Here is a 26,092-nt window from a genome sequence, read left to right on the forward strand (position 1 = left end):
AGCTTTTTATTCACTTGAGGGGAGGGAAGGAGTGGACCTCGAAGGACAGAAACGAAAGTCAATGACTTGTGTTACCTTACTTGCCCTTAAAACCAAAGACCAAACAAGAAAGGAAAAAAAAATTATTCCCAACCACTTACTGTATTTATTTTTATTTAATTATTTATATAATTAAAGATACATTAACATAAATTGCTTGTAAAATAATTAATTTAAAATAGAAGATTTGAGTTTAGCCAAACTAGTTATGTCACTGTGTTTTATTATACACCAAGTTTGAATTCCGCTTGCCATAATTTAGTTAAATTTAATATAATTATCTTATTGTTTGACAATAGATAGACTTTTTAGTAACATGTTAAAAAGATTGGTTTCGCAGGTAGTGACTTGTTAAACTTAAGTTATTATATTTTATTAAATTTTTATTATAAGTGGTTTCCGAAACTGACCCACCGTATTAAGATGATATCTGAAGTTGAAAATTGAATAATATCATCCATGAATATGTGTGTTGCAAATTAATGTCGTCTTCTGTCTGAATTCTGTTAAAAAAAAATTATTACGTGCTGATGTGACACACATAAGATTTTGCACTCCAATAATATGATGACACATGGACTAAAGTGTTTCAAAAATTTAAAAAGGTAAAAAGAAGAAAAACAACAAACTAAAAATCCTCATGTTCTCCTTCTTTTTTGAACTCAGCCACCGACAACAATATCCATATTTATAAACGACATTGATCGATTTTCAATTTCAGATATCATTTTGATGCGTTTGTCAATTTCAGAGATCATCACTGATAAAAATATAAATTTGACTACAATATTTACATGTATTTAATACAATTAATATCTTTAGGATATAATTTGGCCACCTACTTAAATGTTAATTATGTAGAATGTCTCAGTGATGAGCTTATTAGAAAAGAAATCCATATTTGTCTCAATTATATCTATTAGCTTAACAGTGCTGTTCATGTCAAGTTTTTTAGAAATAAATTGTGTCCAACACCATCTGAAAACGAAAAAAAATAACCCTTTTTCTGTTTATATTTTTTTTTTATTACAATCAATCTTATTATTAATAATCTAAGCTACACTATAAAGATCGGAGCATTTAAACTAGCGACACAATAAATAAAGGGAAATTTTATTTAAACCCATGCAATCTCTTTTTACATCTAACTTAAAATTTTGAATGTTAATTGTCTATTTTACCTTATACCATAATTACTATTAAGTACAAAATGAAATTAATAATAAAACTCAAATTTATCAATGAACCCAAACACTATAATTAAACCTTACGATCATTCTTTATTTATCTTACGTTCATTCTGGCTAAAACCCTAATAGCTCTCATAAAGAAAAATAAAATTTTCTATTGATGGATGATGATTTTGAAGTTTTGAATCCTCCAACCAAGGTATGACTCAATTTATGAATTTTTTGTTTGTTTGATTTCAATTTTTTAGAGTTTAGAAGATGAGTATTTTGGTTATAATTTTTTTTCAATCCAAATTTCAATCAATCCTGCATAGTTTGTATATCTTTCTGCAACAGTAAATTGATGTAGTTGGTTTCCCTGTCCATCTGCACTCCAAAGAACCTTGGATTCCATTTGGTGCTTCTGTTTTTATATTGTTTTTTTCTCAAGAGTTTGGTTTCGAACTTTTAACTGAGATGCATATACTTTTGTATTGTCTGATCTGATGAGAGCTTAATTGCGGCCACAGTCATCAAAACACGAAAATAAAGCAACATCATTTGTATTTACAAGTCTATTTACAAATAAAGTTTGACGCTGATGAACTAGCCATCACATAGGTGACTGACTAACCTCAAGCTCCTCGTCAAGCATGTGCAACCGAAACAACATGAGGGACTTTTTCGTTGTCGAAGGGCAAGCTCACATACTCCCTAGCAAACTCCTCTGCAATTTCCATGGCAAGCTCACCATTCACACCCCAGCAATACATATACAACACCGTATTCGCAGCGGCATTGTTGAGCATCAGCAACACGAGAGAAGTCGCAGTCACCACAATTTGCATTTGTTGAAGCAGCAACTTCTGACTTAAAAATTCAATGGGTATAAAAATAAATCTACATATTGAATTGGGTTTAGGGGGTATATTAGGTATTAAATTTGGGTTTAAATAGATATTAATAGTTTAGTTAAAAATCAAATGAGTGCAAAGAGTAAGTTGGGTGTATAAATAGGCTAAATGGGTTTAAATAAAATTTCCCTAAATTAAAGAAAAAAGTCATATTCTTTAGACAATCCGACACTTACATAATATTATAAAAGAAATAAAAAGGAAATACTTAAAATAAAAAAATAAAAAAAATAAAAAAAAAGGTGCATGAAATTAATTGCACGTCTACATTAAGCAAATGAATGGCACAGTGACAGAAGGTTAAATAAATGTAGTTCGAAATTAATCTTACACGACTTGGACTTCTTCACTAAGACTCAATCAAAAACAAAGGTTGGTTGGTATATGAAGACGATCAATGGACTATTCAGCTGAGATCAAGCACTATATTCCGTACGTACCGCAACCCCAAGTCAATCAGAAACTCAAAAAATTAAAAATTAAGAAGCTTCGTCTCCTAGAAAAAACTTGTAAATTTAGAATTACAGGCCCGTCCGATAATGGTTTCTCAGATAGGGTCTACATAAGTTTTTTTACTTTTTACGTATTTTTTTAATTTTCAATCATCAAATAGGATAAATCAAAGAAGATCAAGAGATAAAAATTAATAAGGGTGTGTGCTAAGTAAAAAGAACTATGTAGATATCATAACCCTTCTTAGATACTACTGAAAACAAAATGTAATTAAAAGGGTAGATATTCATTATAAAATAAAAACTATAACATATATATTTGGACCGAATTTGTGACCCCATTTTTTTACACAATTTTTTACAACCATTTTGTGGCTTCCACTACGTAAAGTACTTTTAACGATCTAAATTTTTTATTTTTGAGAAAATTATTCATAGATTATTCTTGCAAAAAACTAACCAAATATAAAACCATTAAGACATTCAACGATCATATGATCTCATAGTTAGGTGATTTTTGGTAGACATGATATTTGAAGGAAAACCTAAAAGATAAACAGTTTGGATCCTTGAAATACATTACGAAATGAGCTCCACAAAAACAAGTATCAAAAGTTGTGTAAAAATATGGTGACACAAATCTGCCCCTTAGGCCATCTCCAACCGAAAGGTCCAGAGGGCCAGAGGGCTAAAAATAGCCTGAAAACCGTCTCCAACTGAGAGCTAGGCCAGAGGGCTGTGAAATCTCAGAGGGCCCCACGGAATCAAAGAGGGCTAGAGGGCTGGAAGGCTGGCCAGAAAAACTGGAAATCCTGTCGGTTATAACCGACAAGAATACGTTTATATTATTTAATACAAATGTATTCCTGTCGGTTATAACCAACAGGATTATATTAATTTTTTTTTTTTTTAGGGTTTTTTGGGCCTTTTTAAAAAAAAAAAAAACAAAAAAAGAAAAATTCTATTTGTTTTTCCTATAAATCTAAACCATTCCTCACAAAATTTTCACCATTCCTACCATTTCAATTCTCATATTTACCTTCCTCTTTCAAAAATCTATCCTTCAATTTTTTTAATAATTTTGAAATGGCCTCTTCTACAATGAAAGGTAGGGCTTGGACCCGAAAAGAAGATAAGTTCTTTGCAAGGCTTATAGATGGGTGTCGGAAGATAGTGTGAGGGGGAATTGTCAAACTAATTTGTAGTTTTTAAATTTAATTTGTCGTTTTTAAATTTTAGTTGTAATTTTTAAATATAAGTTGTAGTTTTTAAATTTAAGTTGTTGTTTTTAAATTTAAGTTGTTGTAGTTTTTAAATTTAAATAATAAATTATGTTTGGCCATTTAGCCCTCGATTGGAGACCGTTTTTTGTGGCAGAGCTAAAACGAGCCCTCTGGCTCTCTGGCTCTCGATTGGAGACAGAGGCAAATATGGCCCTATACTGTTCATTAAAATATTAATATCTTGGAGAATCTTGGAGGACCAGAGGGCTAAAACGAACCCTCTGGCCAGCCCTCGGTTGGAAATGGCCTTATATTACTTTTCGCTATATAGGTATAAGGCAGGAGTTATTGAATTGATTGTCATGACCTAAATTACCAAAGAGTATTGGATCATACTATGGAATACTAGCATATGGCCACACACAAAATTTGTGAAAATTTTGTATTTTTTGTATTTAAAATGGAAGGAGAGAGAGCGTGGGATGGGGAGAGAGAGGAGAGAGCTTTATTTTTTATTTTTTTAATTAGAAATATCTTAGAATCACATATATGTGAGATTTTGAAAGAAAAAAAAAATTGGTTGTGTGAAATTACATTACTGTCCACATTTCTTATATATATTCAATTTTAATTAAAGGGTTAGAATGGTAAATTTATAAACTTTTTATTAATAATGAGAGTTTTATTAATATGTAGTTCAGATAATCAGCACGAAAATTCAAGGTCAAGTTTGGGAGCTCCCTCAAACATAGTCCATGCAAAATACTAATCAAAGACAAATTCTAGTAGAAAAATATCATAAAAAAGATTTTGAAAACCTGTTTACCGGTGGCCGGCCAGATGCAGCTAAAGATATGCATACACACCCAAGTAACACTCTTTCATAAGGATCCAATTTAAAGACTTTAATATATGAGAATTTTCCATTCTAGTCAGTTTTAACATAAATGGTTGATTGAGACGTATGTGGAATAATTTTTTTTAAGTAAAACTGCAAATAGTTGAGATGGATGAGTTATAATTAGAGAACTTTAATAAAAAGGTTTCGGTACTGCTCATTTTAACGAAAAATCATATTTTTATATTAAAAAGTCAATTTTGGTACTATTCATTTTACCTTTTATTTTGTCTTTATCGTTAAAATTCAAAATTTTCAAACCATTTTCATTAGTTTTCCTTTATAATTATCGCAACTGTTTTTTTTTGTTGAATAATTATCTCAATTGTTTGATCAAGTGGGAATTCTCTAATATTGGAAAGCCGTTTTTTAACAACAAAAACAAGGAGCTTTTTTTTTAGTTGACAAGGGAAATGAAAATTTTCATAAAAATATTACGAGATCACGGGACCCGAGCTATATTTGTTATTAACAAACGACAATAAAAAATAATTAGTTGTAATTGTTTTTTTTGTTGTTGAAGTAACTGGTATTATTTGCAGCTCATAGTCAGCTTAATTAAAAAACCTTTCCAACAGCCGAACTCACGATTTTGACAACAGTATATAATAAGCTATTAGTTTTGCATGATTATGAAATTTAAAATAATTAATCAAGCATAATTTAAAGTACACCCACTGGTAATTAAAATAATTAAGTAACAGTAATTTAAAATACGCTCTTGACTTATCTGCTATTTTCAACTAAGCCAAGCATGGGAAATTTCCTGATCAGCATATGTGGATATGTGGACATGGTAATTGCGCAGGTCTATATACATGCTTTCTTAATCAAGTTGCTGGAGTTGACTAACTGAAGCTAATTGCTTGCAAGCAATATACAAATGTTCTGTATTTTTGTTTTCATACTATAAGCCAAGAGTTATGGTTCTAAGTGATACTATTTAATTGTACTTTGATCAGCATTCCATGACTAAAGTAATAGTCAAATGTTTGAGAGAAATACTAAATTTTAGAATTAAGCACTCATCACAAGTGGCCTTCTGCCGTTTTTTTTTTTTTTAAGAAAACTTCGAGGTACGAAAGAAATTTATTAATATGAAAAAAATAAATATACCTAATGCCATGTATACCTAGTGCTACACATCCTTGAATGTGTGTGTGTATTTTGACACAACTTTTTGTGGTTTTCATTTCATAATTTATTTTTTTTAAAGATCTGAATCATCTATATTTCAATTCATCATTCATATATCATCATCGTAAAAAAATTAAAATAAATCATTTATAATTAAAAACATATATGATCCTACAAAAAAACAATACTAAGATAATTTGTATATAATATTAATATTTAGTTCTCCAAATATAAAGTCATTGATAGGAATTGGATGTTGTCATTATAATCATTTTTTCCAGTTTATCAGTTGGTTGACTGTATAACTTGGTATGGAACATCATTAATTGTTTTGTGTGCGTGTGTGTACAGAGTTTATAGAAATAACTAGCAAGCTTGCCCGCGCGGTGCTGCGGGTTTTGAAACTGTATAAAACATGTAGAAAGAGGCAAAGAAGCAGGTGTTATTCATTTGATCTCTCAAAGACTGATATTATTGCAACACATTCCAAATGGAATTTAAAAAAAAATATAAACCTTCACTTCCTATGAACCATCACCAGAATTCTTCTCTGAACAATCATCAAGGGAACATCCTTTCTACTTTTTTCATAACTTCCTAACCATGCTCAGAAAGATTAGGATTCAACAATCATCAAAGGAATATCCTTCAGATGATACAAATATTTAAGCATGAGCACACACCTCATCTTCAGATTCAGAGCTCGTTTTAGATCCAGAGCTGCTAGTGTCTGCCTTCTTAACAGCCACTGATGAGCCTTTCTTTGCAACTGTGCAGGCTTTTTGCGTAGTAACCTTTGCAGGGGTTTCCTGTGGACACAAAAGTTGAGGATCACTATCGACCAAAAGGTATCTTTCTCAATCTAACAAAGAATAAATACACAACACAATGTATCTCGATTATACAGATATGAGTGACTCAATCTTCAGGTGAATGCCCCATGCAACAACCCCAACGGAAAAAAAAAAATTATGGCACCAGATTGGAAAACCAAAAACTCACATCATCATCTTCCGAATCATCGCTACTCTCATCTGAGCTTTCAGCTGAGACTTCTTCCTTCTTTGTAGCAGCAATTGGGCCATTCTTAGCAGCTACCTTAGATTTAGAAGCCTTAAACCAAACAGTAACACACACTTAGAAATAACCATTATTTTCAAAATCACAAATCAAACACAAAAAATTAGCGATAGCATATGTGCATCAGTAGCTTTCTTAGCTTCAGCAATCCCATTTTTATCAAAATGGGCCCATCAAAATAGATAAAATGATTGTGTTGTCAATTTTCCTCAAAATAGATGAATAACAGAAGTACATTTCTCCACCATCATGCATTCAAGAAGTAATTCATGGTAAAAGTATATCAAAGGTAATCATATGATCCTTGTACATATATGTCCTCAAACTATAGAACCACACAAATGAATGTGATATCTAACCTGAAGCCACCGCTTGGAAGTTTCATTTGCTGCAAAAATTTGTAGAGTTCGCCTCACCACCAAGGAGTTATAAGTGCATTAACTGCAGCATAAGTTGTTGCAAGATGTGGCATCTGGGAAATCAAAGAACGCGCTATCAATTGTAAATCAAAGAACACGCTATCAATTGTAAGGAAAATAATGCAAAGCACTATCGAATAGAGTAGATAAGTAATGTTGTATAAGCCTAGTCAAGCTATCACAACTAACATTACTGAGTTAAACAAAGATATATGGACATTGGCTAAGCCAAAACGGCAGATAGTGAGACCAATTACTTGCCTGTCCTTGTCCGCCGCCATATCCACCCTCTGAGTCATGGAAGCAAAACACTACTTCATGAAAATCTAAAGATACCATTTCACACTAACAAAACAATAAAGATTACTTTTTTGTTGTTGTTCTTAGTGGTTAAAAGAAAATATATAAATGACTAACAATCCGGATCTTTTTTTTTAGATTGACAGGCCAACTTTATTTTTCAAAAAGAAAAAAAAACTCAATGGTCATTGTTTGTTATAAGAAAAGGAAAAGAGAAAAAGTGGTGTAGTTGTCATCTTTGTTAATCTTTGAGATTCTCTGGACCATGTTGCGAGGAGGATTTTGTAGCCATCATCTTTGTTAGTTGCATCTTCTTCTAAATTGTCTTTAGAATGATTAACTTGAATACAATTCTGCAAAACTACAAATGGATGGACACAGCCTGATCCCTTTTCTTCCACTGTGCTTTTAAGATAACAGAGAAAAGCCTCTGAAAACTGAAGTCCATAGGGCCCACTTTGTAAGTCGGCTTTGCAGGGGAATTTCAGTGCCTTGTGAGCCTTGGCAAGAAACTCATTTCCATCAGTATTTCATCAGCATTGAAAGGCAGAAGCTTGATGTAGGCCCATAAATCAAAAGAAAACAGAAATCTTTCATTGCACAGAAAAAAAAATGCTAAAAAACAATGTGAGTCAAAAAATATATGAAACCTAGATCAAACATCTTGATAAAACCTAAGAATAACTCCACAAATTTCTGAGTTGTAAAAAAAAAAATTCAGAATCCCAGATCAAATTTCTTGATAAACTTTAAAAACCCCAATTCAGATGAGGAAAATACATGAGGGACTAATTTTAGCCATATTAGTTGTTTGCATTAGGTTTTGAGAAACTCAAGTAAGGAACAGAAAATGAAATCAGATAAGTAATGTTATATTCAAAAGATGAACACTAAACGTATGATAAAGATGACAATGAAATTGAATTATGGGTTCCTATCGTGCCCTTTGTGAAGTGTCCTTAGTTGAGCAAAATATTCAGATATTTTCTGATAGGCTTCCACCTACAAAGGTAAAAGCAGAACATCAAAAATCATGCAAGCGTCCCTGTACAACCTTTCCAACTAATGGAAAAATAAGGGAAGAGATCAAGACTGACCTGCTCAGCCAAAAACTCGATTTCAACAAAATCTATGAATTGCACATCTTTGTTCTTCTCAGCAACCTGTTAGTCGTAAATTCAAGGATGAACATAGTATAGTAAGATTGTTAATTCACAACATGAACCAATCGATGGTACAAAATATAATCACCTAAGCCCAATCATCTTATATTAAAAAGACATCATACAATAACAATGAATGTTTTACAGTGTGCAAGTGAAGCAGCTTTCATTTGCTAATTTCTCAAGTGATAATGCAAGCTCGATTGCCGGATAAAAACATAAGGACCAAGAAGACATCAAATCCAATGCAGACAGCAGATAAAATTGAACCCAAAAGGCAAAAGCTTTCTCTAACAAATAGATACATATAAGGAGTTGTTTGGGATATAGATATTGGTGGACCTGGAAGAATAGAGACGCACTGAGTAGGAGAGAGCAAAGAGAGATAGTGGAATTTTGGAGGAATACTGGACGACGACGAACTGCGCAACCATAGCTGTTGATGGCGGTGATTCCGCTGCGAGAGACAGTTCGAAAAAAAAAGTAATCAATAAATCTTACAAAACTGTAATAATTCAGTCATGAGCTTCGAATCATTGACATTTCAATTATAAGGATTCATAATTTAAATTTTAAGATAGTATTAACGGTTTACAAAATTAGAAAGGTACAAAGCCATTAACAATTATGTAACTCAAACTCTTTATACCTAGACTTTGCTCACTACAATCTCTATTTTAATCTTAGCGGCAAAGTTCTCTTCATATCTCATTACTTCACTCTTCTTTCTTCTTCGTTACCAAAATGATTTTCTTCATGTACTATCTGATCTATTCAGCTATTCTCCTCAGACAACAAATTGATAACTGGGAAGAAAGAAGAAAACATGCATCAATAAAATTTCGAATTTTTAACCACCTCTAATTTATAATTAATCTAAGTAAATACACAGCAACCACAACAATAAGAACTTTCAAATAGAAAAGTATCTATTAACTACCATGCAGAGGATCTTCCTAGATCTAACTTCCCACAGCCCTATGTCCCCTATATTGGTACCAACTGAAGCATATACAGAGATCAATCAACAGTCAATTATGAGAAGCAAGCATCTAGGGAAAAACTGTAGAGCCGAAGGTATACAAATAAATATAAGGAGCTACTTAAAGAATACAACCCAAGAAGCAGAGTCTGCTGTGAAGGATGAAAATCCATGCTCATGGGAATTGAGCCCTGATTCAAAGTCTGTGTGACATTCTTAGGCAAGTCATCAGGTGCATTCAAAGCTTGCGCTGGACATGTTACTGGCCACATGTTAACAGGGAGATTAATCCTAATCCCTGATTTCCTGGTATTCCTGTACAAACTGATTATGGCCTGATTTTTTTAAAATCATTCCATAAGCTGCAACCACAACACAACCACAGCAATAAGAACTTTCATCAGTTGAATCTAAGCTTGCAAAAAGCATTCCATGAGCTGCAAAACACAAATGCAACTGATTACTATGCATACCTTTGAATTTTTCAGATGTTTCTTCAGATACAGTTCATTGGAATCCAATGTAGGTGGTGGTGCTAAAAGCATACATGTTATTTGCTTCTTCCAATTTCTACATAAACACAAATTAACAGATTAATCTCCCAATTACAATACGTAGCATGAAATAACAAAAACAGCCAATATGTAAACTTGAAGACCAAATTAGTAAAAACTGAATTATAAAATGCTAGATATGAGAGATTACAAAAACACCGTATAAGCATTGTAAAAGACATGTAAAAAAAATTTGTAAATGACTTAAACCAAGTAAGGATTTAAAAATCACTCTCGACTCTCACATGTTTTTGTGATGCTCATATAACGCTTTTCTAATCTCTTTCATATAAAATATTGACGTGGCTTAACCGTGACTACACAAATAGAAGGGCACGGGAGGACACCGGAAACGGGAGGGTAGACGATCCTTGTCCCTTCGAAAAACCACTCACCCAAGCCTAATTTTGACAAGGAGTCCTAGGACTATAGGGCCTGTCTCCCGTATTTATGTGGAGAGCTTTTACTCCCTAGCCTTCTTGTGCTAGGCTTGTTCTTCATTGCCTCTTTTGCAAGGTTTTGTCTTCTCCCTAGGTTATAGGGCTTTGGATCAAGCGAGTTTGGTCAGAAACTTTCCAAATTTACCTTCTGATACGCTGGATTTTGTCATTGATTTTCTTCTTTCAACATATTTGCGGTTGGTCTACTTTACATGGTAAGATCCTTGATGGATCTGTTTTGTTAAATGGGAATTTCTCTGCAAATTGTGTTCTATCTAAATTTTGTCCCTGGATGTTGCAAATCAATGTTGTCTTCTATCTAAATTATGTTAAAAAAATCTATTATGTGTTGATGTCACACACATAAGACTCTGCACTCCAATAATCTGATGACACATGGATTAAAGAAAGTGTTTCAAAAATTTTAAAAGGTAAAAAGAAGAAAAACAACAAACTAACAATCCTCATCTTCTCCTTCTTCTTTGAACTCATCCACCGACAACAATCTCCATATTCACAGACGACAGACGGCAAAATAAACATAGTTCAAAATTAATCTTACACAATTTGGACTTCTTCACCAACACTCAAATCAAAAGCAAAGGTTGGTTGGAATTTGCCCTGTTTGACTAGTGGTATCGTGGCCCATTTCTGGGCTTATTTGGATCGGTGTGCTATGGTCCATTACTGGGCTGCATGCTGGCTTGCATGAATTGATGTCGTGGCCCACTCCTCTTGAAACTCAACCTGAATTATTGCTGAAATCTAAATCTGCCATCTCAATCTCTCCAGAACTGTTGTTGGGCCCAGATCCATCAGATGGGCTGCCTGAGCTGTCCCGTTCAAGTGGGACATCAAACCCACTGTATTCTTCATTTGTACTACGCAACTCCCCCTGAAGAGTAGAGTGGGTTTGATTAGTGATGACGAACATCTCTGTTTTGAAAAACGTGACATTCATGGTCACATAAAATTGCTTATGGGTGGATGGTACTTGGCTATAAAACCCTAAAAGAACTTTGATAGGACAAAAGGGAAATTTGACTTCCAATCATGCGATAAAACAGTTGAAAGATTTGCCCAACACCACTCTTTTGTTTCATAATATAGAGCCAAGTCATTCCAGTGCAATTATCGACAAACGTAACATACTAACGAATACCATGGTGAGTTACTATTGGTGAAGGCCTCAAATATCTGAATGAATTAACTCAGAAGGCACTATTCTTTTATTGAAACTCAAATGATAAGAAGTACGATGACTTTTTGCAAGAATGCAATCATTACATTGAAAATCAGAGTTTCAAACGCCATTAAATAAAGACAAAAGTAATTTTTTTCTAAATAACGAAGGATGCATGTCCTAATTGACAATGTCATAGCCAAATTTGCTTGATATTGTTATTGTGACCACTGTAGACTTGGTTGACTCGGCCCGTTACCACTTCATCCACATAATATAACCCTCTCCTCTTAGTACCACTCCCAATGATCGCGGTACAAGAGGTCCTATAAAATAGGAAATAAGAATCCCAATTATACAAGGAATCAATCATATGATCACATTCCCAAACTATATGGTTGATTCACACCAACAAATAGTTATAAAGGAAATACAAATGATTAATTAGCTGATATGTTTAAGTGTGCTAAGATTGAGTCAAACTGATAACCGTGCAGCTCAAGTTTTCTCGCTTCTGTTCTCCCAGTAATCTGAATCAGGATTGACGGGATACAGATCGTGAGCAGACGCAGACGAAGCAGTCCATGGCCCTTCAGTTAACCCCATTTCTATCTGTTTCTCGCCCGTGCCCCTTCCAAAACTAGATTGAAAATGTTTCCTCATTGCATCAATCTTAATACTCTCAGCATTTGGATTCAAGACCGACTCATGAACAATAGTCTTTCCTTCAAGCATGCTCACAACCGAAGACATGGTAGGCCTAGCTGTCGAAGTAACATTGCAACAAAGGAGAGCCACATTGATTGCAACAATCATCTCCTCTTTATTAAAGTCTGATCCCAACCTTGGATCAACTAGGTCCATCAAATCCCCCTGATCTTTTAGAAGTCGTGCCTACAAAAAATGGAAGTAACAAAAGCAATATAAATTCTGTCTTTGGATTAAACCTCATCAATTCAAATGTACTTTTACACATATAAGGCATATTAAGAAAATTTGAAGTTAAATTAGGAAGTAGTAGATTCATGTTACCCAATCAAGAAGATAAAAGCTTTCTTCCTTTTTCCGGTAAGTTGTGTTGTTTCTCCCACTAACAATTTCCAATACAAGAATACCAAAACTATAGACATCTGCTTTATCAGTCAGATAACCCCGCATTGCATATTCGGGCGCCATATATCCACTGCAATATCATGAAATCATATCATTAACCCAAATTGAGCTAAAATAATTAGTAAAAATATTGCTAATTGAATACTTCCAGTAGTTAGAGAGATAATCAGTAATACAACTATATTGCAAGAACATATCTGCCCTTCAAATTTCTTGAACAACAAGGATTTGGTTAGGTTGAAAATTATGTAAGTTAGAGACTTTCCTTTTGCTCTATCTTCCTTTTTCAAGGTGGAAAAAGATTAAAACAAGAGAATAAGAAGATAAATAAAAGTGTAGGGACTCACTAAGTTCCAGCAATACGAGTGCTAATGTGTGTATTATCCTCTTCATCAAGTTTGGCCAATCCAAAATCAGATATTTTCGGGTTAAGATTTTTATCAAGCAGAACATTAGTAGCCTTGATGTCTCTATGAACGACCTTCAATCTTGATTCCTCATGAAGATAAGCCAAACCTCTTGCTGTACCAATGCAAATCTTGTGCCTTGTTGGCCAATCCAACTTCAAATGACTTTCTTTTTCCCCTTCAATTTGCCAAATTAAACAAAGTTAGTTGTAAAGGACATATTTTTAGTGCATAAGATCTTTTATGCCCACTATATGAATGAAATGAACTTTTGGCAAACGAGATTGATATTTACTGAACAAAGCATGAGCGACGCTATTATTTTCCAGGTACTCATAGACAAGCAATAGTTGATTTCCTTCAATACAACATCCGTGGAGCCTGACAAGATGAGGGTGTTGCAAAGCAGAAATCATGCCAATCTCATTAACAAATTCACGATTCCCTTGCTTTGATTTGGAAGAAAGCTGCTTAACAGCTATTACGGTTCCATTAGCTAGAACGCCCTACATTTGAGAAAGATAGTCAAACTCTCATCACTATATGGAGCAAATTAACTTTCATTAGAACGGACAGTATCAAAGTAGAAAAAAAAATGTAATAAGTAAATAAATATTGGCTCCGAAGAATACCTTATAAACAGAACCAAAACCACCTTCACCAATCTTATTGGCTTTGTCAAAGTTGCTTGTGGCATCTTTGAGTTGCTTGAAGGTAAATTTACCAGTTTGCAGGTCCACACCCTTCAAATCTGTATAACAAGTAAAAATCATAAGAAATTGTGTCGAAGAAAACTTTGAGAACAATAGCATTCTTATTTCTTAATATTTTGTGCATGATTCTAGAATTTAACTAGTCATTGGATCCATAGGTAGATACTCTACATCATGAGTCTGGACGACAAATATATTATAGCAACATCAAAGTGCCGGAAAGCTCAATATCTAAATAATTACTGTCTTTGTGTATGCACGTCAATGTGCATAAGAACCATGCAAAAAATAGCACAAATATTGTTCCTAGTCACGAAAAAAGTTCGATAAGAAAAAGTAATGGAGAAACAAAAAGGAAAAACCAGTACAACAGAATAAACTGCAAATTAATACCATCCTCCAATGTCTTTTTTTGTCCTAGGAGGCCTCTCTTCCAAAGAATACCAAATATCAGTAGGACAATGAAGACTCCTCCAACCACAATTCCAACCACGGCACCTACAGGCATAGAAGATTCTGTCGGGGGAACAAAGTCTGCCAGAAGAAGGAGTAGCTTAAATTAGAATAAATGTAAATGTAATTGATATGAGAGTGGATTATTCAACCAACTATCTAATGCACATAGAAATAGAAGATTGAACCGGGTCTTTGACGTATCCTTAAATAATTTGATAGTATATGAAGTAATCCCTCGAACAAACTTTCTTTGGATGGTTGTAAATTTTTAATGTTTCCTCAAGTGAAATGGTTAGTTTCCATGTAAATATTAAAAATCCTTGAAGTTGAATTTTGTTGTATTTAAAAGCGTCAACATATTACCTAGAAAAAGAACAGCATATTATGCGATAAGAAAACTTAAGAAAGTATTTCTTCAAGTTTTGTCTCAAACTACGTGAAGTAAAACACGAAAAACACAGAAGCATTATCTATTCTAAAGTTGGAGGGGAATTGGCATGTTCATGGCTACAGCCAAGAAAATGCCCCTTGATTTCACCTTATTTGCAAGAAAGTCATCTGATTTGGGGCTGGCTTGGAGGGTAATTATGAAAAGATAGGAGGGTAATTTTGTCTCTCCAAAAAAAACCTATGAAAAGATAGAGAGAGCCATCAGCTTGCAGAGAGGGATGGAGAGAGAGAAAGAGAGAGCCTGAAGAATACCACCACTTCTCCTGAACGAGGGTTAGCTGTGCAATTCCAGTTCTCTCTCTAAAAAAAAGCCTAGGATTCTGTTTTTTTATTTTTATATTTATTTTTGTGTAAAAAAAACCAAGGATTATAGTAAGGTTTTCAATTTACAAATGGTTTTTCTGTTCAGATTTTCTTTTTGTGAGTTTTGTGTATTGTGTAGAACTAGCAATGCAAGAGCAGGATCTGATCAGTCACACCCGAAAAGAGGTTTGTTTCTCAAATCACATTCATTAGTTTTATCATTAATGTACTATGGAAGGCTCTTCAATATGATTTTCTAATTTCTCCTTTCCAGCATTCTCTTTTTGGTTTATGGAGTATGTATGTGATTTATATTTGATTATAGAATAAAAATTAATAAACACAAGATGCAGCAATTAATTTGCATCCTTATGACAACACATGTATGAAAGTGCATTCAATTTCAATGTGTGCATGTGTGACAGGATGTGCCTGCTTGCCGCTATTGGGTATGCTTGCTGTTGTTTCTCGCGCTATTATTTTTTTTTTTGTGTGTGTTGATTTGATTAACAATTCAAGCGTATCTTTATTTTGTTGGTGTGCGTTGGTTCGCAGCCAGTTTTATTTATTGGTTTTTTTATTTGGATTTATAGCACTGAGGGTATAGGTGAACGGTGAAGCGGTTTGTATGGGCTCATGTATCTTAAACATGTAGTGAGAAGTGAGGATTTTGTTTTAGTGTTTTAGATAATCTGAAGGAATATGTAGATACTATGATTTGGGGTTACTTTCTTAAACCATGATAAAGCAGTCCAAGTAATTTTAACATAGATATCATTTTTTATGTAATGCATGAGTTTATGAAATGTTAAGACGATAATATATCATGTGATTTAAAATTCAAAGAGAGACAATGAACCGTGTTTGATATTTTGTTTGTCTTGATTCGTTTAAATTTGGGCGTTTTTCAGTTGGATTCATGGGTTTCATTTAAGATATCATTTTTGGTTTATGAATGGTTTGCCAATGCAAAAGTTTGCATCTTTTCTTTGTTGGATTCATGGGGTTTTCTTATGCTTTCAAGTTTTTAGTTTTTATCGAGAAATTTTGGGTGTCATTTATTTTTCGAACTACACTTTTTTGTTAAGATTTTCTTTATACTTCAGTAAATGATTGCTTCTTTACCTGTAAATTTTCAGGTTGTTCAAAACCCGCAGGGAAGTGCGGGCTATTTTTCTAGTTTATGCGGAAATACAAGGGAAAGGAAATATTGAAGAAGAAGAACCCTGCAGAACTGAAGTCGGATCTCTTAATTTAGTAGATATATCAATGCATATGATCAACGCATAGTAATTAGACGAAGCTCAAATTAGTGAAAACTTACTTGGGTTTACTGAAATAGCTGAAATAAGAGGACCATAGACTCCTCTAAGAGGGATGCCTGTCGTCCCTTTCCCGGCCCAATATAAACGAATCTCCAATGTATTATTAGTTACAAGAGTAGTAAAGTTCTTTATGACTACATCACCAAACTCACGGGCTTCATCCATGATATTGAAGTCCTCCTCCTCTAGTTTTCCCTGCAATACATACATGTATATATACTAATTTAGTTGCTTAAATTTCATGATTATAAATGTGAAAGTTAACATTCAAATCGACCAAAATATAAACAATGCTTGTTGAAAATTAGAATATTTCACTGGTATACATGGAAGTGGATGCGATTAGTTACCTGAATGTAAATATTGAATATGCGCCTTCCCAAGCTTTTATATGTTGAGCCATTTCTAAACATTATCTCTGCAAAATGGAGGCTTACAGTGTAGTTTCCATTTCCCAGACAAAACCCAAAATAAGTTAGAGAGATGGGAGAAAGGCGAGCGTTCATGTACAGTTGAGGATCGGTCATAGAGAGTCTAGTTTCATTAGTCGATATAAAGGTGTCCGCAGTTTGGTCGTCATCAGGGAAGTAACCGGTGCTGCTTAATGCCCAATTTGTTGTGCTCTGGTAAAATGATGAAGGTCCAGCTTGAAATGTGTCACCATGATATACTGTATCTTTCTCTCCAGGGACAGTAACTTGTTTCCCACCACAATTTATATGGAGAGAGTACAAATCTATGAAAAAAGAAAATGGAGATTAGTAGGCATTGAGGAGGAAAACTAAAAAAGAATGAACCGAGAAAATAAAGGTAATTATTTGTGTAGAAACTCGGCTTACGTTTTGGACACTCTGAAGTTTTCAAACATGAAGCAGTTGTCCTAATAGAATAATTCAAGGAACAGAAATTGTCAGCAATCATAAATGAGAAGTTGCAAAAAAAATTAGTACATAATACACCGTTGGATACCAAATTAAATTTATAGGTGCATGCTTTGAGACGATTAATTTGAACTTACGAACTATTGCCTTTTGACGAGCTTGTAAACAAGTTACTGCAGAAATTAACACAAATGAAAAGTTAAGCTTTTCTCCACATAACACAAACAGATTAACTTCAAGCTAATGAAGACATTCTTACAGGCCGCCTCGTGGTTGACAAGTTGTATCCCCTATGGTGAGGTTGTTATATGAAAGATCACTGCACAAAAAGAGCTATGATGCAAATTCTGTTGAATTGTAATTCTCTAGCTGATTAGAATTAGTGAAATAAGTTATGAGCTTAAGTGTGCATTCACTTGAGTTGTAACACTGCCAAGTGTGAGGTTCAAAGATGTAAGGTAAATAATGCCATGTGTGATGATCCTAGAAAATAGTTAGATGTGTGGTTGAGATCACTTTGTGATGTCCAAGGATCCGGCTGTGTTTTGCTAATGGTAATATTCTCTTTGCACGACTTGTGAGAGAGAGAGAGAGCGAGAGAATGTCAAATTAAGAAGGATTTTCCTCGACTGCATTCTGCAGAGCAGCGAGGACCTACATTCTGTGTGATTTTCTTCATCCTTTCATTTTCATTATTAATCATCTTCCTCCCAGTCCTCATATTCATTGAGGTTTCATAAACCAGAATCAAAGAAGCACTAACAAATTCTTTTCCAGATGTAGTATGTCAGTACAAAAGGAAACAAGGGTGAGGAGAAAGAGGTAGGCATTAACATGGTTCGAATGAAGTTTTTGATATAATAGTTTTATATCTATCTTAGTAAAAATAAAAAATAAAAAAAAATAAAAAAAAATAAAAAAAAATAAAAAAAAAGAACAGCGTAAATTTCCTTAGTAACTAAAGAGTAGCATTTGGAAGAGAAGCTTACACATTGTCTTTCGTCCAAGTAGGTACACGTCCAGTCAGCAAGTTTCCAGTTAAGAATCTAAAAATAATGAACACAGAAAAACTCAGTAAAGAATATAGTGTTTGTTCTTTGGAATTTCTTTGTAAAGGTTTGAAAATTTGAGTTTGCCAACGCTGGGTGCATTAGATCATTACTTCCATTTGAAAGAGACACCTAAGGGTGATCACCTTATGTCAGTTAATTGCATGAGTATTAATGACTCTAATGAATAAACTAAACATTTCATTTCTGAGCAGAAGAGCCGTTTTCATTTTCATTGCAGTATAGCCTGTGACTCATAATTATAGTAATCGTGATTTGAAATACTTCCAGCTTGTCAGGCTGTGGGGTAACAAGACCATTGAAGAATGTCTGCATGAATTTCATGTAAGAAAGACTAGATTGGTCATTCCAATTGCTTACATATAATCCACTTTTGCTAGACTAGAAAAGCTGTCTGGAATATCTCCGGTCAGCTTGTTAAAGCTGAGGTCTCTGCACAAACAAATAGCAAATGCAATTTAGATGTGCTCCCTGCAGAGAGGGAAATGACTTCTGAAAGAGATGTTCTCTTAATAAATACAGAAGCATAAAATCCGCCCAACATCGTCTAAGTCACGTCAATAATCCTTGAATTAGTAGAATCACATCTAGAAGAAATTTTTTTATTTGACAACGGAAAAAATAGGGACTAAGACATTTGTGCTTACAAAGTTTTCAATTTTTTCATTTTCTCAAGAAATGGAGGTAACTGTCCAGTAAGGTTGCAACTTCTCAACATCCTGCAACAGAAACACCAAAGCTTTGAGTTTATAGAAGACTTCCGGTACAGACGGAAATTTTGTGTCATGGAACCATTAACTCACAGTGTCTTCATGTTTTTCATCTTATCGAGCTTTGGAATGGGTGATTCAGGTCCACTCAAGTCAGTGATTCTCCTGCATGTTAAAATTGGGCCATGAACATAAACTTCGCATTTCACTAATCGTTTTGTATTTATAAACAGAGACGAGATATACTAACAAGTCAGTTAAGTTTGTCAAAAGAGAAATGCCAGAAGGAATTGGCCCTGTCAAACCGCTAGCCTGAATCAATCTGTTTCAATGAGTCATAACATATGAATTAGTGATAATATTCAGAATCAAATAGCAGAAATATGATACACAAAAGAAAAACACTCACAGTTTTTCAAGATTTGTCCAGTTCCCAATAAAATCAGGTATCTGCCCAGAAAAGTGACTGTCACTAACCCGACTGCATAATGATTGGAAAAGGGAAAATACTACGAATTAGTATCAGAAAGCAATAAAAAAATTGTATGAGTGCTCAGGAAACCTTTAAGAAGAAAGAACCACAGAAGCTTACAAGTCCTTTATTTTGGTAAGCTTTGCAAATGTTTTTGGCAACTCCCCGCTAAAGTTGTTTGAGGAAAGCAGGCTAAGTATGAAACAGATATAACAATATATCAATGATAAAGAAGTAGATGATTTACTGGTGAAAACATCCAGAATTTGTCTACAAGAAAGAAAATTGCAAATAAACCAAATAATTTTAAACACGGTAAAATTTGAATAGGGCTCTTACAATCTTTCTATGTTGGCCCAAGATCCAAGCTCCCGAGGGAGAGGTCCAGAGAAATTATTCATACCGATGTCCCTATACAAACAAATTCAATTCCATTGATTAAAAAAACATCATTTAGGATCATCATAGAATCAAATGGGGTAAGCAAGAAACAAATGCGCAATCAACACTCACAAACTCTGCAGAGTGGTGATTTTTCCGAGCTCTTTGGGGATAGAACCTGTCAAACGATTTCCAACAAGGGATCTGCATCAAAAACTGTAGTCTTAAGATCACTTTTATCAAGCAAGTGGATCAATAACATTAACATGTTCGTCAATACACCCCCATGTGTTCGATTAAATATTTATGATTCAAATGCCTCATGACCACGGAAGCCCATCATCATGAACAAAACCCAATGTAGTAGATTCATAGTTTAAGAAAGAAATGGCTGAAGAACAATGGAGTGACCAAATAAAGCAATAAGAACATGACATGAACATCAAACACAAAAATGTATGCGGTTTGAGAGAAGACAGTACATGTTCAGAAGTGGAAGAGAGCTCCATTCTGGAGGGATGGTACCGCTCAAGTAGTTGCGGGTGAGGTCGCTGAAGGAGAAAGAAAGAAACCAGTTATTGTCTCATTAACAACATAAATAAGGCAAGCTAAATATGAAATTAGAATAAACCATTTACACGACACATAGTTATTTTATTTTAAATAATGTAAACTTGGAGGGGTTAAAATGTGCTTACATTACTTGAAGATAGGTGAGATTTACCAGCTCTACTGGGAGTGTTCCTTGCAAATCTTGGGCTTTTTGAACTCTGTGTTTCATTGGAAAACAGAGTTTCAAAGATTAATTGCAAATTAATAGATATCCATTACGCATCTATATTGTGACTAAAAGGAAAAGCTGCCACAGAAATGAGACCAAACAGGTAAAACACTAATTTATCATAGAAAATGCTTACTTTTGGTCGGGGAATTAAATAGGAAGAAGGAACTGGTTTTCTTCTTTAGAACCGAAGGAAAATGTCCAATGTTCTTTGGAAAGAATAAAACTTGAGGAATTACACAAACGGTAAATGTGTATTTGTTACAAGCACACTGTGAATCATTCTTTCATTAACTTTGTAACTAATAACTTTGTCGATGCAGAGTTGTATGTGCATAATAAGTATGCAAGAATCATGGTGACTATGTACAATTATACGTTGATCAAGTATGCAAGAATCAAGCCTAAATACAGCACAGCGGTAATACCAAGTCCTAACAACTCAGCATGCCATGGAGCATCTATGCTGGCTCATAACCAGATCAGAAACACATTGTTATAGAAATTGAGCAAATTGGCCCATAACTCGATTTTGCACATAAGTTGAATTGATGTACATGGTAGGGTTGAACGTTTCTTGAATTTCAAGGCACAAGAAGTTCTTATTAGATCAAGAAAAACTTCCAATTGGTTGCGGGTTGAAGAAAAAATAAAAAATCTGGAGGGGTAAAGTATTGGGAGATGGAAACCCAACTAGTGTACGGACGGCTAAGCCCGTTCTAGTGTAAGGCGGCCAAAGCCCATTTGGGAATTTTAAGATGTATACCAATTTTCATCATAATTTTGTTCCAACAAAAACTGAATTGGTCGAAATCGAAATTTTCAATCCTGACTTGCACGTCAAGAATAGTTTATAGTTCTAAGAAATTTGATTCAATTTATTTTTATTCTTGCCCCTTGTTTCGTCAAAAACAGAATTTAACAATGTGCACGAAGAGAAAAAGATGAGCGCTAGTCACTTTTCATATCTCTAAACAATAGCAACATTTACTTACTTCACATACACAATAAGAGCTTCAAAATTTTTACGCCACGAACCTCGGCAAAATTTTCAGTGTGTTAGGAAAAATGTTCGATATACTAAGTGTTATAATTCAAGTGGTACAAAAAAAATTTCATGTATCCAACTACTTATATTATAATACTTAATGTACCGGACCATATTCTCAAAGCATTAAAAAATCTCTCCGAAGCTAGGGTCGGGGCGTGAGAAAATCACAAAGAAACAAACGAGCTCGACTGTGCTATTAAACTAACATCCCTCAAATCCAACTAGAATCAATTGGCCTAGCTACTTGGCCGACATAAGTTTTATTGAGTGAATACGACGTGCCAAGTTGCCAATAGACAACTCGCTGAGGCCCACACTAGGCCTTATAATTCCTACTTTATTTTGGAGGTTTCATGGGCATGGGGTTAGGTATGGGGACATTTAGTGAATTTGATTGATACTTATAGCAAATAGACGTGGGGTCATAAATAAATAAATAAAACGAATTTTTTTTTAATATAATAATATATTAAATGTTTGTTTTTGAGAGAGAGAGAGAGAGAGAGAGAGAGAGAGAGAGAGAGGTTTACATGCTGGTAATATGGCAGACAGTGGAGTTTTTGTCGGAGCAAGTACAGTTGATGGCATTCTCAAATCCTTCGGCTGCGCTTGAATTAGTCCATGGAAGTTGGCCGCTGCATGGATCTGGGTCTCCACTGAAATCCCAGCCCTTCTTCCCCAATGTCTTTGCTATGGCTTCCAAAGTTTGCACTGCATATACGCAAAATAAAAGGCAACAAATTAACATCGTGCTCAACAAAATAGTAAAAAAAAAATTTTGATGCATAGACAAGAACTACAGAGTGCACCTTATATGATTGAAAGTTTCTACCAAGTTCACGCAAATATCTGTTTACCTAAGGTTCATTTGATAACCATTTTAATTTTTAATTTTTAATTTTTAGTTCATTGGTAACTGTTTTCACTTCTCGAAAGAATGTAAACTGAGAATCAAAATCAACCCAAACCAAAATTTGAAAACTCAAAAAGAATTGAAAATTAAAAAATTATCAAACGAACTTAAACATTTATAGAATGAAACAAAGGAAGATATTTGACATAGAGATATTGAGGTGAATTACTCGTACCTTCATGATTTGGCAATCGAGTAGCTCCAAAGGCAAAAGTTACAAAGCAAGCTACAAAGAAAAGAGAATGAGGAAGAAGTCGAGGGAAGAACATATTCATCATTTTTCTAGGCAAAGTCTTTCACATTTGAAGAGAAAACCAGAGACAAAAGGATCAGTTTGCGCAGCTAGCTGGATGGAATATATTGAGAGGTTTTGGACTTTGTTGGATTGTATGTCTGAAAATTTGTGAGAGTAGCGAAGAAAGAAAGATTTGTGAGGAGAATGAGTCTGAATTACAGCTTTTTATTCACTTGAGGGGAGGGAAGGAGTGGACCTCGAAGGACAGAAACAGAAGTCAATGACTTGTCTTACCTTACTTGCCCTTAAAACCAAAGACCAAACAAGAAAGGAAAGAAAAAAAATTATTCCCAACCACTTACTCTATTTATTTTTATTTAATTATTTATATAATTAAAGATACATTTACATAAATTACTTGTAAAAGAATTAATTTAAAATAGAAGATTTGAGTTTAGCCAAGCTAGGTACGTCATTGTGTTTTATCATGCACCAAGTTTGAATTCCGCTTGCCATAATTTAGTTAAATTTAATATAATTATATTATCGTTTGACAATAGATAGACGTTTTAGTAACATGTTAAAAAGACTGGTTTCACGGGTAGTGACTTGTTAAACTTACGTTATTACATTATATTAAAATTTTATTATAAGTGGTTTCTGAAACTGACCCATTGTCACATCCCAGACTGGCTCCGCCGTAGCACGATATTGTTCGTTTTGGGTTTACCATTCCCTCACGGTTTTGTTTCTGGGAACTCACGAGCAACTTCCCAGTGGGTCACCCATCATGGGATTGCTCTCGCCCAAACTCGCTTAACTTCAAAGTTCCGATAGAATCCGAAGCCAGTGAGTTCCCAAAAGGCTTCATGCTATAGGAAATGGAGCATGTACATATAAGGCACATCATCCCATCTCTGTTGGTCAATGTGGGATCTTACAATCCACCCCACTTAAGGGGAACCTGGCGTCCTCGCCAGCACATCCGTATCGAACAATAGAGTAGCTCTGATACCATTCTATCACATCCCAGACCGACCCGGCATCCTCTCTGGCACATTCGTACTGAACGGCATAGTGGCTCTGATACCATTCTGTCACATCCCAGACTGGCTCCGCCGTAGCATGATATTGTCCGCTTTGGACTTACCATTTCATCACGGTTTTGTTTCTGGGAACTCACGAGCAACTTCCCAGTGGGTCACCCATCATGAGATTGCTCTAACCCAAACTCGCTTAACTTCGAAGTTTTGATGGAATTCGAAGCTAGTGAGTTCCCAAAAGGCCTCGTACTATAGGGAAGGGAACATGTACATATAAGGCACATCACTCCCTTTTCGTTGGTCGATGTGGGATCTTACACCCACCGCATCAAAATGATATCTGAAGTTGAAAATTGAATAATATCGTCTCTAAATATGTGTCTTGCAAATCAATGTCGTCTTCTGTTTTCAATTTCGGATATCATTTTGATGTGTTTGTCAATTTCAAGGATCATCTATGATAAAAATATGAATTTGACTACAATATTTACATGTATTTAATACAATCAATATTTTTAGGATATAATTTGGCCACCTATTTAAATGTTAATTATTTAGAATGTCTAAGTGATGAACTTATTAGAAAAGAAATCCATATTTGTGTCTCAAATTTATCCATTAGCTTAACAGTGCTGTTCATGTCAAGTTTCTAAGAAATAAATTGTGCCCAACGCCATCTGAAAACGAAAAAAATAACCCTTTTTCCGTTTTGAGAATATATATATATATATATATATATTATTACAATCAATCCTTTTATTAATAATCTAAATTACACTATAATTATCAGAGCATTTAAACCAGCGACACAATAAATTAAAGAAAAAAGTCATTTTGTTCAGACAATCCGACACTTACATAATTTATAAAAGAAATAAAAAAGAAAAACTTCAAAAAAACCGTGCATGAAATTAAGTGCACGTCTACATCAAGCAAATGAATGGCACAGAGTGACAGAAGGCTAAATAAATGGGATCTGGCTTTTCTGCCGTTCCCGTCCATACATTTCTGTCATTTTCTGTTTTGTGTGATCACGATTAAATCACGTTAACATTTTATATTAAATTTTTTATAAAAATAATAAAAGAAATAATAATAATAATATAAAATATTAATTTTATTTAATTATAACTACACAAATAAAAAAGAATAGAAATGTATGAGAATTGAAAGAGGAGAGAAATCTGGTCCAAATAAATGTCGTTCGAAATTAATCTTATTGGACTTGGACTTCTTCACTAACACTCAATCAAAAGCAAAGGTTGATTGGTTGGTGAATGAATACGATCAATTGACTATTCAGCTGAGATCAAGCACTGTATTCCGTACGTACCGCAGTCCCAAGTCAATCAGAAACTTAAAAAAATTAAAAATTACGAAGCTCTGCCTCATTTTGGGAGTAAAAACTTGTAGATTTAGAATTACAGACCAGTCCATTAATGGTTTCTCAGATGGGGTTTGTTATTTACACACTTTTATTTTACTTTTTATAGACTTTTTTAACTTTCTGCCATTAGATCGAATTAATTGAAGAAGATCGAATGATAAAAATTAACAAGTGTGTAAAAAGTAAAAAGAAGTGTGTAAATAGCATAATCATTCTTACATACTACAGAAAATAAAATGTAATTAAAAGGGTAGATATTCATTATCAAATAAAAACTCTAACATATATATTTGGACTGAATTTGTGACACCATTTTTTACACAATTTTTGACAACCGTTTTGTGGCTTCCACTACGTAAAGTATTTTTAATGATCTGAACTGTTTATTTTTCAGAAAATTATTCATAGATCATTCTTTACAAAAAATTAACCAAATATAAAACTGTTA

At 34.0% G+C, this 26,092-nt stretch overlaps 1 protein-coding gene and 2 long non-coding RNA genes across 3 annotated transcripts; all 3 read right to left on the reverse strand.

The window, feature by feature from the left end:
- Nucleotides 1-6,315: 6,315 nt before the first annotated feature.
- On the reverse strand, nucleotides 6,316-7,782 carry LOC137741829 (uncharacterized). Its single transcript, XR_011069338.1, has 4 exons — nucleotides 7,593-7,782; nucleotides 7,272-7,384; nucleotides 6,835-6,945; nucleotides 6,316-6,641 (listed from the first exon to the last, which is right to left on the reverse strand). It is a non-coding gene; the product is annotated as an uncharacterized lncRNA (long non-coding RNA).
- Nucleotides 7,783-8,959: 1,177 nt separating this feature from the next.
- LOC137741833 (uncharacterized) lies at nucleotides 8,960-10,373 on the reverse strand. The gene is made up of 4 exons (XR_011069341.1): nucleotides 10,250-10,373; nucleotides 9,735-10,138; nucleotides 9,444-9,600; nucleotides 8,960-9,251 (listed from the first exon to the last, which is right to left on the reverse strand). It is a non-coding gene; the product is annotated as an uncharacterized lncRNA (long non-coding RNA).
- A 1,852-nt stretch (nucleotides 10,374-12,225) lies between these two features.
- LOC137741825 (probable leucine-rich repeat receptor-like serine/threonine-protein kinase At3g14840) lies at nucleotides 12,226-23,470 on the reverse strand. Its single transcript, XM_068481541.1, has 24 exons — nucleotides 23,155-23,470; nucleotides 22,597-22,777; nucleotides 20,933-21,004; nucleotides 20,717-20,785; nucleotides 20,367-20,438; nucleotides 20,193-20,264; nucleotides 19,974-20,045; nucleotides 19,791-19,862; nucleotides 19,632-19,703; nucleotides 19,475-19,546; nucleotides 19,319-19,390; nucleotides 19,032-19,103; nucleotides 18,591-18,647; nucleotides 17,861-17,920; nucleotides 17,739-17,774; nucleotides 17,560-17,600; nucleotides 17,071-17,456; nucleotides 16,720-16,915; nucleotides 14,580-14,720; nucleotides 14,106-14,224; nucleotides 13,769-13,979; nucleotides 13,414-13,651; nucleotides 12,986-13,136; nucleotides 12,226-12,847 (listed from the first exon to the last, which is right to left on the reverse strand). Exons 1-24 carry the CDS (start codon nucleotides 23,255-23,257, stop codon nucleotides 12,452-12,454), a joined length of 3,033 nt encoding a protein of 1,010 aa, XP_068337642.1. The 5' UTR covers nucleotides 23,258-23,470; the 3' UTR covers nucleotides 12,226-12,451.
- Between the last annotated feature and the right edge of the window lie 2,622 nt (nucleotides 23,471-26,092).

The sequence above is a fragment of the Pyrus communis genome, chromosome 8, assembly GCF_963583255.1.
Source record: "Pyrus communis chromosome 8, drPyrComm1.1, whole genome shotgun sequence".
NCBI classification, from domain to species: Eukaryota; Viridiplantae; Streptophyta; class Magnoliopsida; order Rosales; family Rosaceae; genus Pyrus; species Pyrus communis.

Bases quoted from the DNA above. Each gene is read 5' to 3' on its own strand.
- LOC137741825 (XM_068481541.1), bottom strand. From the start codon at position 23,257: ATGATGAATATGTTCTTCCCTCGACTTCTTCCTCATTCTCTTTTCTTT. The intron at 20,439-20,716 runs GTACTGTCTTCT...TTTTTGATGCAG, and splicing joins TCTCTTCCACTTCTGAACAT to ATCCCTTGTTGGAAATCGTT. The intron at 19,863-19,973 runs GTAAGCTTCTGT...ATCATTATGCAG, and splicing joins CTTACCAAAATAAAGGACTT to TCGGGTTAGTGACAGTCACT.